The sequence below is a fragment of the Pygoscelis adeliae genome, unplaced genomic scaffold, assembly GCF_000699105.1.
Source record: "Pygoscelis adeliae isolate BGI_AS28 unplaced genomic scaffold, ASM69910v1 Scaffold267, whole genome shotgun sequence".
Lineage (NCBI taxonomy): Eukaryota > Metazoa > Chordata > Aves > Sphenisciformes > Spheniscidae > Pygoscelis > Pygoscelis adeliae.
Genome location: NW_008825150.1, coordinates 1 through 18,007, shown reverse-complemented (window position 1 = coordinate 18,007; position 18,007 = coordinate 1). Strand labels below are relative to the sequence as shown.

The 18,007-nt window shown below is 44.2% G+C and overlaps 1 protein-coding gene across 1 annotated transcript; it reads right to left on the bottom strand.

The window, feature by feature from the left end:
* Positions 1-3,688: 3,688 nt before the first annotated feature.
* On the bottom strand, positions 3,689-17,770 carry SLC26A3 (solute carrier family 26 (anion exchanger), member 3; the record flags this gene model as incomplete). Its single annotated transcript, XM_009328364.1, has 19 exons — positions 3,689-3,715; positions 4,699-4,761; positions 5,561-5,706; positions 6,204-6,258; positions 7,945-8,178; positions 8,780-8,875; positions 10,263-10,355; positions 10,439-10,508; positions 10,775-10,881; positions 11,918-12,013; positions 12,643-12,720; positions 12,831-12,944; positions 13,076-13,223; positions 14,525-14,607; positions 15,388-15,540; positions 16,239-16,403; positions 17,164-17,321; positions 17,410-17,520; positions 17,631-17,770. Coding segments are annotated over 19 exons (2,137 nt in total), but the record flags the coding sequence as incomplete, so codon positions are not given.
* Between the last annotated feature and the right edge of the window lie 237 nt (positions 17,771-18,007).

Here is an 18,007-nt window from a genome sequence, read left to right as displayed (position 1 = left end):
ATGCAAGCAGGCAGGAATGTTTCAGTTTTTATGTAGTAATGTTTCACAAAAGAACTTCAGCTTAACTGCTTAAAAAACACCAAAATGAGTAATTTTAAATAGATGTGAATATGTGTCAGTCGACAAGAGTTTTCTTCAGTTTTATTTGTGAAAACCAATGCTTGAACACAGCTCCAGGATACTTTATGGTGAATTATTCCTACACTAAATAAAATGACATAAGTACTAATGAGAGTTCCTGCACTTGCTCTTTGCCATTTCTGGATCAGCTAAACTTTCAGGCGTTTTCTTAGGACGCAGAAGGGAGCAGATGCGTAAAGAAGAGTGAGAAAAGAAAGCTGTCCACATTCAGCACAGGGATGAGGAATAGAGAACTGTGAGCGGCGTTTCTTTTCCAGTAAAGAAGTGCTTAAGGATACTTTTTCCTTAATAGAAACTTAGTTTGAAATTGAGAAAAATACAATCTTGTATGTTATAATGCCTTTTCCACTGGGCCCAAGACCTTTGAAATTTTTGTCTCTATATTTCACACAGGCAATCTCCTCTGCACTGCAAAGTGAAAACGAGGCTTGAGAGCAGGCTTGAGCATCACAGGCTCCACGGCTTCTGTATTTTCCATCCCTCTTGCTGGCTGTAAAATGCCTATTATTTAGTTACCAAGCATCTGCGCTGTGCTGAGGAGCGGTACGCTCAGGATACGTGATGAATTGAGACCATATCTGTCAGCTCTCCAAAAAGAAAGCAGGTATGAAATTTGCCTTTTAGCTTATTATTGAGTAAAATATTAAAAAGTGGTGTATGGTATTGCTCTAACCGAGCAGCAACAGTGCCCAATGGAGGAGCAATAAATACCTAGGTTTCCAAAGGTGTCTGTCTCAAGAATAAGCCAGTAAATCTGCATCACCACAGTATCCCACAGAGCAAGATGTATGTGCTACAATCTGCATGAGGGTAAACTGCCCAGAGAAATGTTCGTATTACAGTAACAGAGAGTTGAATGCAGAAATAACCAGTACCCGGAGGGGGAAATTGCGTAACGCATCAGAAATATAATGCTGCTGTTGTCAACATAAAAAAAAAGTAGTAGGGTGCTTTTAGAGGATGACAAGTAGCTGGTAGGGATGTGTGACATGGGAGTGCAAGGCTCTCTGGGTAAGGCTGTCTAGGGCTCCTGTCCATTTAAGAAATGGCGAATAGTTTTGGAAGGGGCATTTATGTTCTGGGGCACTGTGCTATATCAGAAGAGTCATTAGTATTGAAATGAATTGTCCTGAGGAGTGCAATTTAGAAAAGAGTATTATTTTCTTAACCTGAAGCGTGTCAGCAAATCCAATATGGTGTTGAAGTACAATACAGTGCAGTACAATACAGTCTGGTATTCCATCAGACTGACTTGCTTTTGCTAGGGATGTTTGCCTGTGTCTGTGTAGGTGCACGTGAGCACAGGACTGGGAGGAACAGCCCCAGTCGGAAAGTCCAGATTCCACTGGTATGATGTGGTATCATGATTTTCATAAATATGTTAAACCTCATCTTAAAAGTAGTTTAATTTTTTTGCTCCTCTTATTCTAACTGGAAAGGATGTTTCAGAATCTCACCATTGTAAAAATTAGGAACCGTCTTTTAATATCTAGCTTATGTTTATGTTTGACCAGTTTATATCCTTTTTTTTCTCATAGGACAACATTATTTTTTATCTTGCATAGCCTTTCCTCACTCTTAGCTTAAATCCCTGATGTATCTGTATCTCTTTTTGCCAGTCCTTAGATACAGGCTCTCCATTCCGCAAAAATCCTCATAACAATTTTCCTCGTTAATTGCAGTTTGACTTCATCTTTCTTGAACCGGAGGGCTCAGTCCTGAAGTTTGGAGTATTTAGGGTGAAATGTCCCCTGTGCATTGTACAGTAGCACTAATATCTTCCTCATTTTGCTGGGAAAATCTGTTCTGATACCATCTATGTTTTTTTGGAAGACTGCATTCAAAGTCTTTTGAAGAAAGGCAGTTCGGCGATGCCTAGTTGTAGCTGTTCTCAGGTACTGTTGTGCCGGTTGTCTGGCGCATGACACATACCTGACTTAGCCAGCAAGTCTGCTGTGGCACACTCAGAAGAGCAGCAGGCTAGTACAACTGCCCACCATCCATCTGACGTCTGTGGAAAGCGGTCTGTAACATCTCGCTGTGATTACCACCCAAGGCCGCCTCTCCCACGGCATTTCGGGCGCATGATCATCCACTGCAGAACCGCAGCTTGTTATTCATCTGCAAATGCATGAGTGTGTTTTCTGAATGCTGAACTTCTCTTACCTCAGCCTTCAAGGTCACCTCATTCTTTCTGTATCCAAAGCCTCCTTGCTTTAATATTATCTTCCAGCTTGGTTTCATTAGCAGATTTAATCAGATAACTCCAGCTTTTTATAAAAAAAAATAAATTAATGAAAATATTTAACAGATCAGTGCTCCCTCTACCCTGGTACTTCCCTTTCAAAGCTCCTAGTTGTCACCTCCTCTTTAGCATAATCCATCTTCGCCTTTCAGTGCCTTTAGGCATCCATCTTCTCCAACGGCATAAACAACTGCCCATTGCCATGGCACGGAAGGCTTTGCTTGGGTCCAGAGAGGTGACATCTGTGGCATTTCCCTTTGGAAGCTCGGTTTTCTAAATGAAGGTACCAGGTGAACATGGCATGTGTATATGTACCTTTTATAAAACCAAGCTGCATTTCTCCCCACTTATTCCTGTCTGGTTTTCCTTCAAATTTTGTTTTGAAGTCCTGCATGCTACAGAGGCAAAAATCGTGGTTGTTGTTTACCCAGAGCACCTTCTCCTTCCCTTCAGCCCTTCTTAAACACAAGTCCAAATGCACTGTTCTGGTCACCCCAGCTTGGCTGAAAGTCAAAACTAGGCTTGAAAACTAAAAATTCTTGTGATTTCAGACTGCTATTTCTTTCATACTCTGGGGATGGTTCCATTTTCCTTTGGGCTGAAGATTTTTTGTTATGCTAAATTAAAACTTCTGTCACTTTTGGGGTTTGTTTTTTTTTTTCTCTGAAGGTGTGATGTAGTTCATCCTCAAGCCTTAGACTTCCAGCAGGATTTAATTGATGGCAGTTGTACGTCTGGGCTGTGCAGACTAGAGTATCAGAGTAGACTCTGTAAGTTAAAGTCCTCTGTGCATCTGTCCAAGAGACCTGGGCAATTCAGCCTGCCCACCTGGCAGCTCCACACCCACAGCTCCTCCCAAGCCTAGTTCTGGGGCCCGTGCGCCTGTCCACTCTCTGGGGGACACATCCCAGGGCTCATTGATTACGAACTACCTCGATGGTGTATGGACAAATGCAGCAAGCAATGCAGTTACCAAAATCATTATTTAATAGTTCACTATAAATGTATGCTCTCTTGTGCACTTTGTACCAGCCCAAACCAGATCAATGAATCATGTTTGGATCTGAAAATGCTGTGTCTTTCCTGAACGATCTTCATGTTTTACAGTAGATAACATTGGTCACTGTGTACACTACGCTCATGGTAGTGAGCTGAAAACAAGTTTAATAACTCCGTCTACTAGGTATCTTACAAACCATAATGAAAACTTTATACAAGTTATATACAAACTGCAGATAAAATATCACTTCTAACTATTAGTCTGTGTTATAAATTACAAGATTTCAAATATTTATATATTCTCTAGTGACTGTACAGGTTGTCTACAAACTGTCAGAATAATACAGATATATGTACAAGTATATGCAAATAGGGTTAACATTACTTGCTTCTTCAATTCTGTGAGTAGGCTGTCAGCAGGGTATGAAATAAGAAAATCTGTGTGATTTTAGCCCCCATGTATGTACATAAATACTTTCTATATATACAGAGACATATGAAGACTAACGTGCCCATTCCAAAACTTGGAACATAATCATATATACCAAATCCTTCTTAAGGTATATAAAAGTATCCTTCTGTCTTCCTGCTCATCACTGCATCTGCATTCATCTCCTGTAAGTGATGTTATGTTGCTGGAGGATATTATATTCAGAAAATTAAATCTAAAATTTTGTGTCTGTTGGAATCTGTAGGAAATAAAAGGAAATAAACGTCACCTTCTGTAAGGAATAGCCAGGATAGGTGCCCTCTGGTGAGTGATATGAAAGAATTTGCTCCTCTAAAGCATTTGTGTGGGAAGACTGTGGTCTGACATTTTTTCCTTATGGGGTTGCTGTGTACTGGATACTGCCCTTCTCTTCAAGTCCATGATGAAAGGCTGTGTGTGTCCTGTTCTTATCCCTGTCTCCGGACTCCCCTTCTGCCCGAGAAATTTAGATAAACGCGATCAGTACTGACACCTCTGCCACATGGACATGCTAGCAGTGAGCTCCTCATGGGGGAACCGTGGTGGACAGGCAAGGAGACCAGGTGAGAGCCTGGTGAGCTGGCCTTCACCCACCTTCCCTCTGCAGACTCTCAGTGCAAGGCAAGGCTTGTGAGCAGAGCCCCAAGCCCCACATCTTACTCCTGTAAGATTTGCCTTAAGTCAAATCCTATTAATAAGCTGTCTGGATGCTGTCTGCTCTGGGCTGACACAAGAGCTCAGGGATGAAGATGCTTTTGTTATCTGACCTAGCAGTTCCCGTGAGCGGCTTTTGGGGCTGCGTTTCCTACAGTTAGAGTGCCGCTACTGGAGACAGGAGTCTTACCGTGCACTCCCGGCTGCGCAGTCCATTGCTGGGGATGATGATATAGTCATTGCTGCTGCCCTTCTCCTGCAATGAACACAAGAAGTTGTGGGTTAAGAAATGGATTGCTTCTTTTTTTCTTTTTTTCCTTTTTCACATTGAAGAAGGTCTTGCTCTTTAAATCTCTGGAACATGCTTGGGAAGTTGACCTGGAAGGAAGGAAGCTCTCACTTGTCAGCCCTTTATGTTCCCTGCCAGTCTCCAGGTCAGTGCAGAAGAGCTGTGCCAGTTCAGCTAAGCAGGATGAGATAGTTTCCACGTGAGTAGCACTCTAGGTTTAGTACTTTCAAACAGATTTAACATATGTGGGCTCCTTTCTTGCTCTTGGTTTAAGAACACTCCTAGAAAGGCCAACACCAAATTTGGCTGTACTAATTTATCTGCAGTACTTTAGCACTCCTTTTGAAGGTGGACAGGCCTGGGAAGTCTACATGCAAGCAGCATCAAGTCTGCCTTGCAAGAGTCGCTACAGCGTATGCAGCAGTCCCCGCCGGATGGGTGACAACAGAGGACTGCCAATGCATGGGCCGGGATTTTGCCCCCACACCATGCTCTTCCCAGGGAGGTGGCTTCAAGTGAAGCCCATGGCCAGGCCAGTCTCCAGTGGGAATTATTCACTCCTTTCACTAGTGGTTTGCCAGACATCTGGACCAGGGACTACTCTTACTCTCCAAATTTATTGGAGACCAGCTGAGTTTTAATCATTAACTTTTTAAATATAGACATGGTATAGAGCACATGGTTAGCTATGCAGAGCACGCTTGGGTGCCTGTGAGTAATGTCAAGGCACTAAAGCAGCAAAAGATAAAAACTGTAGTGTTACCTTGGCGAGCTTTAATTTGGGGGAGCTGGCTATGTCCTTCTTCAGCAAAATGTGTAAAACCGCATCGTGAATGGTGAGGAAAAACATGGATGGCTTGATCTCCTCATCAAAAAATGCACATCTCTCCAGTTTGTCCAGGAAGCCCTCTGTGGGGGAAAAAAACCAAAGCACAAAGTGACCTGCGGGCCTTGAAAATGAGGAAATAGTGTATCCACTGAGTGAACACAGGAATTTCTGGTATACTGCACTGTTTTACTTATTAGAGCAGATGACTTGCTCTTTACTGATGTGGAGATGGTGGGATATAAATGCCCATCAGTACCGCCCTGCTTGATGCCAGGCAGAAGGGAATTTGAGCCCCATTTTTCATTTAATGTCTAACCCAGGCTGCCCGATAGTGGGTCTCGCAGCCCAGAGCTGTACAGCACAGCGGTGGCCATAGGTAAAATGAGCTGTCGTGCGTGGTCCCAGCCCGCTGGGGATGCCATGGGAGGGATGACGCCTCTGCTCAGCTGGATCTGTTCGCTATCCAAGACTGGAAGGTAAAACTGGGGTGATGCTCTGCAACCATGCTCGGTGGTGGATGGGGAAGGCAGTGGGACAAGGCATTCGCGGTGATGCTGATGGAAAGGCAAGTACTCACCATGTGCCCCAGCAATGTAAATGTCGATGTCGATCCGGACAAATTCTTTCAAAGTCTATTAAATCGAAAGAGGCAGCATTTAGATACTGCTATTTTTGCTGATAGCAGCCATTATGGTGATTAGCCACAGCAAATAAACAAACCACTTTAAGATCTATGATGGTAAGTAGCTCTAAACTCAAACTCTGCTGCACCTAGATGCAGTATGGCCTCTTCACATGGCAGTGGACTGGAATGACTGATCCTTTTGAAAAGGGGCAGTATTAAATACATTTAGCCCACAGTGAAAAAGATATTCTTTCGTAAATTGTACGGCTTTATTGTACCTACTTGACACATGATGAAACTAAGACTCCAAAAGGTTCTGGGGAGATTTTTACGACTGGGAATTTGAGCAGAACTACAGTTCCCACTGACATGGCGGGTGTTTAGTTCCCATGGAAATAGATTTACACACCCTATGTGGGTCTAGATAGTTAACTTTAGCTACTACTGTTTGAAAATGTTGTTCTTACTGCTTTGTTCAGGGTCATCCTGGGAAGCAAGAGCAGGAGCAGAAATGAAACTCCAATGCTCCAACTCCCAGCCTGGTGTTTAAAGCCGTATTTCATATGTTCATTTCTGTCAAGCTTCCCAAAATGTTACCAGGTGAAGAAAGGGTGCCACAGCCAACAATCTAATTCCAAGAAAATTTAGGTTGATTATTTAATCCATTTCCTAAACATTTTCTATGGAAAATGTACATTAAAATTCACATAAACTCAAAGGTTGCCGTTGACTTTCCAGTCCATATAGGAATACCTTTAAGAAGCAGGCTAGAAACACAGAATAGAATCACAGAATGGTTTGGGTTGGAAGGGACCTTTAAAGATCATCTAGTCCAACCCCCGTGCTGTGGGCAGGGACATCTTCAACTAGACCAGGTTGCTCAAAGCCCTGTCCAACCTGACCTTGAACACTTCCAGGGATGGGGCATCCACAACTTCTCTGGGCAACCTGTTCCAGTGTCTCACCACCCTCATCATATTATATCTAATCTAAATCTACCCTCTTTCAGTTTAAAACCATTGCCCCTTGTCCTGTCACTACAGGCCTTGGTAAAAAGTCTCTCTCCATTTTTCTTATAAGCCCCCTTTAAGTATGGAAAGGCTGCAATAAGGTCTCCCCAGAGCCTTCTCTTCTCCGGGCTAAACAACCCCAAATCTCAAGTCTTTTGTGATAGGAGAGGTGTTCCATCCCTCTGATCATTTTCATGGCCCTCTTCTGGACCCGCTCCAAAAGGTCCATGTCTTTCCTGTGCTGAGGGCTCCAGGGCTGGACGCAGTACTCCAGGTGGGGTCTCACCAGAGCAGAGTAGAGGGGCAGAATCACCTCCCTCGACCTGCTGGCCACGCTGCTTTTGATGCAGCCCAGGGTACGGTTGGCCTTCTGGGCTGCGAGTGCACATTGCTGGCTCATGTCCAGCTTTTCATCCACCAGTACCCCCAAGTCCTTCTCGGCAGGGCTGCTCTCAATCCCTTCATCCCCCAGCCTGTATTGATACCGGGGGTTGCCCCGACCCAGGTGCAGGACCTTGAACTTGGCCTTGTTGACCTTCATGAAGTTTACACGGGCCCACTCCTCAAGCCTGTCAAGGTCCCTCTGCATGTCATCCCTTCCCTCAAGCACATCCCTCGAGTGTAACTACATTCATATGTTTTTCTTTCATATGATCGCTGCTTGCCTTGTGAATTAGAATTACCTTTTGGAGGACTCTCATGGCAGAAAAATCGAGGAAGGACACTGCTGAGAAATCCAGAATGATGCTGTGGATGTCGACCCGGGGCACAGTGATGCCGGGGGGGAGGTCAGCACCCCAGTCGATCTGAATGGGCAAGTCTGTCATGTTGGTGGGCTGGTCCAGCTCCTCTATCCTGTTGTTGTCTAATTCTTCATCTGACTCGTGAGTATGGTTAGCCATGCAAATCAAACCCTTCTGTGTTGACAGAGAAAAGTGTCGTAATTAAGACTTCTTTTTAAGACCCAGCCAGGATAGTAATTCATCTTACGTAAGGGCGATAGTGGTGGCAATGCAAAGCTGATGTACCCATGAGATGGAGCAGGGCCCACCTGCACTTTACACTAGAAAAAGTTCTGCGTCTCCCACATCTGGAGGAGATTGGAAATGTTGGCTTTCCTCTCATCAATCATTTAATCATCATCATCATAATCAGTTAATGGTGCCCTTTTATTGTTCCCTGAAATCAACAAAAAGCCTGCAGGATTTGGGCTGAGAGAAAACCAGCTTTATCCTACCATTAATGCAGCATGAACATCACCTCTGTGGGATCTAGTCTTGCCAGTTGATGCCAAACAAAGCTCCAGTGGGGTCATACAAGCTCTGCCCATGGTAAAGCTATAGGTCTCTTACTGTGAGAGCCACTTAAAATCTTATTTTTGAAACATGTTTATGTCATGAAGTGGCAACTTGGGGAACAGCATATCTAATTAGGACAGGAGGCTGTGAGGCAGTTCTCTGCCACTTCAAACCAGGGAGCTGGTTGCTTAACCCTCCTGGGTGGAGTCGCCTTACATACGGGCGTCACTTGCAGCTCTCCTTTCTTCAGCATTTTTCTGATCTTCCTTAGAGCTTTATTGCGTTTCCTCAGGACTCTCAGTGGGTTGAAGCCGACCTGCAGAAACATCACTTTGAATAATTAAAAAAAAACAAACCCAGTGACACCAGGGGAAGGACACAGTGTCTCGTGTTTTTTCTTTACAGTCACGATAAACATGGTTTGGACTTGATGCTGCCTACCACTTTTCACCGATTCAAGCAAGGGCTCTTTTTCCTGGTTGGGAAGACGTCTACAGGTATGACTACAAACAGGCAGGCCCATCTGTGCTAGCTTTAGGACACCAGCATGGACAGCATTATAGCAGTGACAATGCTGTAGCACAGGCCAGTAATTCCAGCAGGCTGGTACAGTGCTGGCTAGCCCAGAGCTTGTCCTACTCATCTTCATTATGAGACGGCCACCCAGGCTACCAAGACCAGAGAGCTCATAGGTTGTATCTGCTCTGTGCCACCTGACTGCAGTATGGGTCCTATACACATCATTTTGTTTTCTTGAAGAAGAAAAACAAAGTTAATCATGCTGGCTGCGTATGTCTCTTGAACCTGTTAGCTGGTTTTAAGAAAATAAGTTGGCAGATAAATTAGGCTAATAAGGGTTACAAAAATGCTAAATTCCTACGAGTCTTCTGACTCGTCTATCTAGTGGGCGGAGGAGGGGGGTGTTAGAAGTGCCCGTATTTGTAAAGAAAGAGAGTGGTGTGAGCATCTGCACTCACAGAAAAAAACCTTCAGGCTCTTCTGAGGTGAAAGCCAAGCATGTAGAGACCCAAATGTGCTGGATTCCCTGGCCCCTCTGCCAGTTTCACTCCCTCATGTGAACAATGAACTTCTCATTACCAATGCTCAGGGTAGCCACTGCTTATTGACTCCCCCTTAAGAGCAGCAGGAAGGGGAGGTTATGGGTACAAGTTCAGTTCAGTCTGGGGATGGCGGGCCTCTCTGGCACGGTGAGGACTCAGGGGTCCTGGCTTTCCATGCTGGTTATGGAAAGACTGGCTGCCTTCGCCCAGTTTGTCATGGAAGAAATTAAGACCTCTTTGACAGCGTGATTTCATTCAGCTTTTCTTCTGACTGTTGACGTTACATTCTTTGGGGCAAGATGAGTAAACTAACATTTATTGTGTGTAAATAATATAAATGCTAATAAAATAAAATAATGTCCCTTTATATTATCTATGTTTGCAGTACTTTTTTCTAAAGGAATTAAAATATATGTATGTTCATTGTTATGGTATAAGTTCAGCACAAGTCAGGCTGTTCTCTTTCTCAGAGGTATGTGCATATATATGGGATTACAGTAGCAGAAACAATATTTTGATGTCATGAAAAATTAATCTTTGAACTGTAGACTGACTGCATATATAGTTATTATTGGGAAATTGTATTCACCCTTAACGTGTCATGCAATTCATATGTTCAGAATGACAGCCCCAGACACTTACAGCAGTGATGAGTTTCTCTCTGAAGAATTCAATATTAGCGAAGAAGATAGGAGATGAGCATCTGAAAATCTTCACTCCCTCTGGCTCATAGATCTGTACAATGAAGCAAAAGTGTCACTAATGATGTCTGCTGTAGAAACACAAATGCAGCAGGTAATAAAAGAAACATTTCTTACATCAGTGTAATCCTTCCTGTTTCTGTAGATGTTACTTCTCCCAACGTTAACCAAAACGGTGCAGCTTGGACTGCAAACAAACACACACACACACACACACAATTGTTTGTAACCTGTACTAAAACCTGGCAGAAGGGAAGGATCAGAGAAAGCAACCTCAGCTGCGGTGGGAGACTGAAGCGGGACCCCACATCCAAGGGTTTATGCCTGTAAATGATTTTTCCATACACGGTTGCTGGACTGACTGAGGCATGGGGCTGTTGGCCTTCTCTCTACAGGGGGAGTTAATTTATAACAGGAGGCCCTGAAACATCTTCGCGTCCAACAAGTACTCACATCTGGGAGCGGATCACCACGGTCAGCAGCTGGAACGCCACGGCGGTTGCTAGCCCAATATCCAGGCCAAGAAAAACAGCAGCTAAGAAAGTCACCACCCATATAACCTGTAACGAGCAGGTGGATGGCAGCGGTTATGAGCGTGTCAAGGACCTGGGTCGTGAGCCCAGGGTGGGAGCAGCAACAGATCTCGGATCTGGTCCAGGCTGTCCATCTGCCTTTGGTGAGGGGTTTCATGTTTCCTAGGTTTTTTTTTTTCTTGTAAAACAGGGCCAGACTCACCGACTAGCACCAGAGAGTGTTTCTAGGGATAACAATTTCTATACAATAAAAGCTTAGAATAATAAAAGTGTGGATATTCTATAGGTGGTTCACTAAATGCTCAATAAAAATCCAGCAGAAAGGCACGGTTATGAGTAAATCAGGATCCAGGTAAAGCTGAGAGCTGTAAATGTGCTGTAGGTATCAAAGTAGGCAACTGTAGGTGCTGTGAATGTACATGACTGATAAGCGCAAACGACTAGATAATACTGAGTATTTTTAAATCTCAGATCTCAAAGCATTTTCACATGGTAAATGACTGTTTGGTTGCTGGGAAAACTGAGGCCTGGAACCGTTTGGGAACACAAGGAATTGGCTGATGAGGAAGCCAAGAGCCTAAATTTTCTGAGTGTTAGAGGTAAGCAGTCCTGCCCACCAGCCACAAGCTTTGCCATTTGGAGTAAACCTTTAAGCCATGGTCACCACTTGTTTTTTTCCTGTGTAACCTCCACCTAATGTGCTGCGTGAGTGTGAGAAAGTGTCCCTGAATGTGTGGCCAATGCAGTGAGCATTTAGACATTTTCTGTAACATCTTTCTATATTTGATTTATATAATGAACTGTATTTGAATAGATTTTGATTAAATGGATGAAAATTAACATTGCCAAGAGAAGTTAGGAAAGAGAATTGACTCAAAATAGGTGGGACAAAATGGAAAACGTGAGCAAGGGGTATAAGAGTAAAAAAGGCATGCCACTATTGTACTTTCCATTTAGTGCAGTAAGGCAGGTATAAAAATAAAGATAACCTGTAAGTGAATTTGCATATTGGATGACTTTCCCAGACTGCTTCATTCCTGAATGCTTGTGAGACTCAACTTACACAGTCATACTTGTCCTTTCTCCATAGGATGCCTACTTCCTTGAACTGCATGAGCATTCCTTTCAAGTTGCCAAGAGCCAAAGATGCAAGGACTGACTGTTAGAAAGACCAAAATACATGTTGAATTTTAAAGCAAGCAAAGCAAATGTTGAACATTAAGACTTAGAAGGTCATACAAATAGGGCCAAAGTGCAGCTGAAAGGCCAGGCAGCTCCTCATGGTGTGTCACTGTTGTGAGTCGGGATGCCCCATCCATCGCACTGGAACCTCCCTAGCCGTGGTGCAGTGCAGGTGTCTGACTTGAGGCTGCAAATCCCACTTATTTTTGGCACCTAAAAGCTGGTGCTGTGATGTTTGGTGTTTGGGCACTTGCATTCCCTTTGAGGGACCAGATGTGTGGTCCTCTCTGTCATGAGGGAACATGCCCAGGGAAGTGGTTGAGTCCCCATCCCTGGAGGTTTTTAAAAGACGGGTAGATGAGGCACTTAGGGACATGGTTTAGTGGGCATGGTGGTGTTGGGTTGACGGTTGGACTCAATGATCTTAGAGGTCTCTTCCAACCTTAATGATTCTATGATTCTATGATTCTATGACCTGGGAAGAAGAACCAAGCTTTGCAAAATCCTGTTTGGTTCCCAGTGAAACCTATGGACACTCCCAGTGACTCCTAGAGCAGCCCTGTCTTTGGCAAGCAGGAGAAAGTGCTAGGTGAAACCAGTGAATACCTTCTGTAATGGTGCCAGGAGAAACCCAATGCCCAAGATCACAATCAAGACGATGACAGCTGAGATAATGCCAGCAATCTGCATGAGAGAAGAATTCCACCATGAATAAGTGCCCAAAGGCATTATGGTCATCCAGGAAGAAAGATAGTTTTCTTGCATTAAATTCCATCATGATCTGTTTTCTATACCTGTGTTTTGCCTCCTGTGCTCTCCTGCACACCTGATCTTGACAGAGCAGTGCTGGAGGCAAATCCTTTGAATGATCCACCAACTATATTACCCAGCCCAAAAGCAATTAGTTCCTGAAATAAAAACAAAAGAGGTTGTTCTTAAAAGCTAGTTCATGACAGTTATTCACAGGGCAAAGTATTCCTAAAATGTCTTATTGCCCGTTGACAAATGCACTGTATTGACTTCTGTGTTATCCACCTACCTGGTTGCCATCTACTGGATAGTCATGCTTGATGGAATACACTTTAGCCACGGAGAAGGCTACTGCAAACCCAACGATTGCAATGGAAATGCTGTCGCCGATACAGTTTTGGAGGACACCTACATCAGGTGCAACAGGCGCTTGAAATCTGAAAGACAAAAAACTCTACTCATTAAGGATATGCCCAAGGAGACAAGTTGTCAAGCAAGTGAGCAAGGCAGTGGTCCAGCTCATACTGTCTTAGCTGAGCACTTTGGTGAGGTGCAACACATAATTGTGGATCTGAACCCTGTAAAACTTTGGGGAATCCTTGATCGGGACAGGGACTCTGTTTATCCGCACTGGGATCAGTTTGTTTCTCAGCAGGTTCATTTACTTGGCCAGGATCAGCCACAGCTTATTTTATCTGAGGTGCATGCACAGTTCTGTCTTCTAGTTATGCACGGATGTAAGATCTGACACAGTGCTGGGCACAGGCAATTTGCACACAGAAGGATTTCACTTAATTGTGACCAAAAAAAAATCCCTGTATGATTCAATGAAGCACTTCAGACAGCTAAACAAATATTTACTAACTCAGGTAATATTGACTAGTCTCTCACGCCCTCTGCTAGATTCTTTAGCTTTACCATTTCCTGCTCCTTTGATCAGGGGCTTTTGCAGATCCTAGGGAGAATTCCTCTCTCGGCTTTCCTCCCCCCGCTCCCCCTCCACCCCCCGTGACCTGAAATCTGAAGAATGGAGACTCTTGAGCAGAAATAGCTGTTCCTCTGCAAACTTCATCCACTAATACATCCGGGTTTACAAGGGGCAATCAAGAGTGCCCTGGTGAGTAATTGGGTGCACTCTGCTGTCCTAGTCAGTAAATGTCTTCCTCCCTAACTAAATGTGTGCCTGTTAATTCTTTAGGCCAAAATTCTGGCATAGCTGGATATACTCTATGTATGAATATATAGTCTCTGTATGGATATACTCCTGGAAGAGCAGACGTTGAGGCCTCCTGAGGGTAACAGTGCCTGGGGAGATGCTGGCGGCCGGTCTCAGGGGACCAGCGGGAGGACTGTATGGTGGTGTGGTGGCTTCCCAGGGCTGGGGGCGGCTGCTGAACTTTTTTGAACCGTGCATGTATTTTGAGGGAAATGAAGGGATTCAGGAGTGAGTAGCTCAGTAAAAGGGACAAATATTAACCTCCTGCTCAACAGCTGACTTAGAAAATGAAGCATGCAATTATTTCATGTCGCAGTGTATTCTTTGTTGTGTAGATGTGCTCTAGTGAGTAACTTTTATCTATTGAAAGTGTGTCCTCATACTGTTGAGAGTGAAATGTTTACCTGCTGAAAGAAGACGAAGCAGATATTTTTAATCAAAAAGCAGAGCTGAACCGATTTAGCACTGACAAACTGGAGAGAATCTTTTGCTCCACTGGTGAATTTTAAGAAAATCACTTACCCTTCCTCTAGTTTTCCGACAACAGCTACATTAAATTTTTCTTCAAAGTTAACGAAATGGGAAATCAGTGCTGCTAAGACGGTCTGAAAGATAACAAACCCCACCTCCATTAGGCACATTCAAGCAAGAGTATGAAGAAACTATTACAAACCGTTTCCCTCCCTCTCCCACATGCCCTCCAGTCTCATCACTAGTGGCAGAATTATGCCCCAAGTCTGCACATCCCTTTGCTGTTCAGATGTCATTCCTGAACCACCTTACAGGTGTGGGTTTACGTTCATAAATCACATGGAGAATATATCAGAGTATCTCACTAACAACAGAGAACATCCCACCCAAACCCAGGTGTTTTCTAACAAGGTGCTGTAATAACTCTGGGGGAAAAGAAGCACCACCTGCATCTATAGCAACATCCTCCAGGACTTTAGGAGCTTGCTGCCCATGTGAGGCTTCCCCCACCTCACTGCTGCTTGGGGCATGGGGGGGTAAAACCCTCTGCTGCTGGAAGGCAAAACTGTTTTGTGCTCTGCCACAGATGGCCAGGACTTCAGTGGCTGCTTGCAGGTGTGGTGCAGAGGGGCCCCAGCTGTGGGACTGCAGCTGGCTGGTGTCAGAGCCAATATTGTCCAAGGAAAAAATTCATAGCTGATAACATCTTACTCACTACAGATTTATTCAGTTAAGAACAGCTAAGTAGAGGTAAAATATCTCAAAATAGCTCATGAACGCTCTCCATTTTTCCTTGTAGGCAAAATGATAACCCATCATTTAATGCAGAACGGGAGAAGAAACAGTTAAAAGGCTGCTTCCCATGTCACTATAGTGACGGAGCAATTGCAAAATCAAAGAGAAGTGACTGTTACCACAAGGAGTTCGATTGGGATGGGTGTTGGTAACTTTGCTTTGTATCGATCGTTCATTTCTTTCACCACGAACACGATAACCAAGACAACAAGGGATGTGAGAAGGTCAGCGAAGTTTGTTTTTGTAATCTGGCTGAAAACGCTCCCCAGAGTCTGCAAAATCAGGGAGAAACATGTGGTGCTTTAGAAACAGTAGTGCCCTGGCACAGTAGCACTATCCCTTCCAGAAGGGCCTGTATCTGAATTTCCCTAAGGATTATGGCGGTTGGGATTCATTCCCTGCGGCATGATGTGGACTGCAAGCCCTGATGAATGTGCATGTGCCTCATCCAAATGATGACAGCATCTGTGAAAGACCCTTTCCACTGGCTCTCGACCCTCTCCTCCTGGCCTCCCCCTGAGGGAGGGTCGGAGCAACGTGCGTGTGGGATAGGAAACGTGAGCAATGGGAATTACTGAGCAGGTGCCTCTCTCCGCTCCTTCTTCCTGTCCTTCTCCTTCCTCATCCAACAGCTCTCACAGAGCCATATCCACATTAAATATATGTAATATCAGTCCAGTAAAAATGAATAATTAAATGCTCGAGGCAAAGTTGAATGCTTAATTAAAATATGCTAACACACAATAGAAAATATTATCTAATTAGCCCAATGGGGTGTAACTTGCTGTTTGGTAATAAATTTAAAGATTGGTCATATGCTAATAACACATCTCTCATATTTTTCTCTTGTGTTTCCTCCTGCTTGGCTGTTTTTATGCTGAGTTCTGTTATTACTGTCTTGTGATATACGGTCAGATATACATCACAGGTTTCAATAGCATTAGCAAATAACGAACACTTAAGCACTTACATAGACGATGCCAAACGGTTTATTAAATCCAGGGACAGGTAGCTGAAGCATGAATTTCAGCTGAGATACCACAACATGGATAGCCGCAGCAGTCGTGAAACCACTGATTAATGATTGTGATAGATAAATAACGATGAATCCAAACTGGAGAATTCCCAGAAGCAACTGAAATGCAAAATGACCATACATCAGTGGGATTCATTCGTGCTTTTAAGCAAGCTCTGCAACAAAGAGAACCGTATTTAATGGAAACAAAGATTTTCACCTAATCCCATATATCCAGTGCTTATGGAAAATACTGTCACCAGACTTGCAATAAAAGTCAAGATTTAGCAACAAGGGTCATAAGACTAATAAGAGTAATTGCTAGACCAGTTAAAATCTGTTCCTATTTTATAGCTGAAATAAACATCCTTAGACTTAGGGTTTTTGGTACCCATCTTTTTACATGGTACCAGTGTTTCATGAAGTACAAACATGTTAATATATTAGGAAGGAAGGAACTGTAGGAATTCTATATTAGGAAGGAAGGAGGAATTGTGTTTTCTGAAAAGAAAAATCAAAATACTTTACTATTATGAGATAGAGCTTTTATTCCCTTGGTGTGTCTGCATCATTCACATTACTCTCACAACTACTTTTTTCCTATCTAGCAGATGACTGTTTTTTGCCGTAGGTGGGGTGCAGCTGTGTGGGCTGTAGGCTCAGGTCTGGGTGAAACCAGGGATTTCATAGCATGAGTCAGCGCCTGGTCACTTGGAGGGGGGCGGATATCTCCTAATCAGTGAGCCAAGGTCAGTTACGTGGGAAGGGGAAGGGAATTACTTTGGTGACTACACCAGCAGAAACCAAAGGGGAAGGCCATCCATCTATTCATGTACGTGCATATAGACGCGTGCAGGCACACATACATATGTTTACCAACCTGAAAAACCCCAGAAAGGAAGGTTACAGATGCAGCTACCATCACCCTCTCTTCATTTATTGCTGAGATATTTGTGGAAGTGCCATTTCCAGCACTGTCGTCGGGGACCAGCCTGACAACAGCTCCTCCCACCATCAGGCTCAGGACCGGGAAGGGACCTGAGCAACACAAGGCGTTCATTAGACCTGAGAGGGCAGTGTGTACTTCTTCACCAGCAATGAGGGCAGTCGGTGTGCCTGAACTTACCCACTGAGATATGTCTAGATGTGCCAAAGATAAAATAGACCAGAACAGGGAAAAATGCGGCATAGAGTCCATAACCAGGGGGGATGTTCACCAGCAAAGCAAAGGCAAGACCTGCAAGGACAGAGACCCAGGGAAGGTGATGTGTGTGTTACAGGCTGAAGCCAGCAGTCCCTTTGCATCTCCTTGCAAGCTGTGTCAGAGCACACGTTTCCCAGAGGTACCTTGCAGGACAGCCACGAGCCCCGTGTTGATGCCAGAGATGATGTCACTCAGGATCCACTCCCTGAAGCGGTACACTGGCAGCCACGAGATGATGGGAAACAAACCGAAGGCAATTTTTTTGACCCTTTGTGGGGAGCAGCTGTAAAGACACAAGAGGACAGAGCTTTGTCAGTGAATGGCTCGACTGAGTCGCAGCCTGTCTTCGGAGGGGAAACGAAGGCGGAAGGATTCAGTTTCAGGCTGACAGAGGTCAAAATCTCACCCAGACACAGCCCTGATCAACCTGCTCTGCCAGCTGTGCTTCAAGGAGGACCCGCTGGCCTCCAGATGTCCCTTCCAACTGAAATTTTCATAGAATCATAGAACCATAGAATAG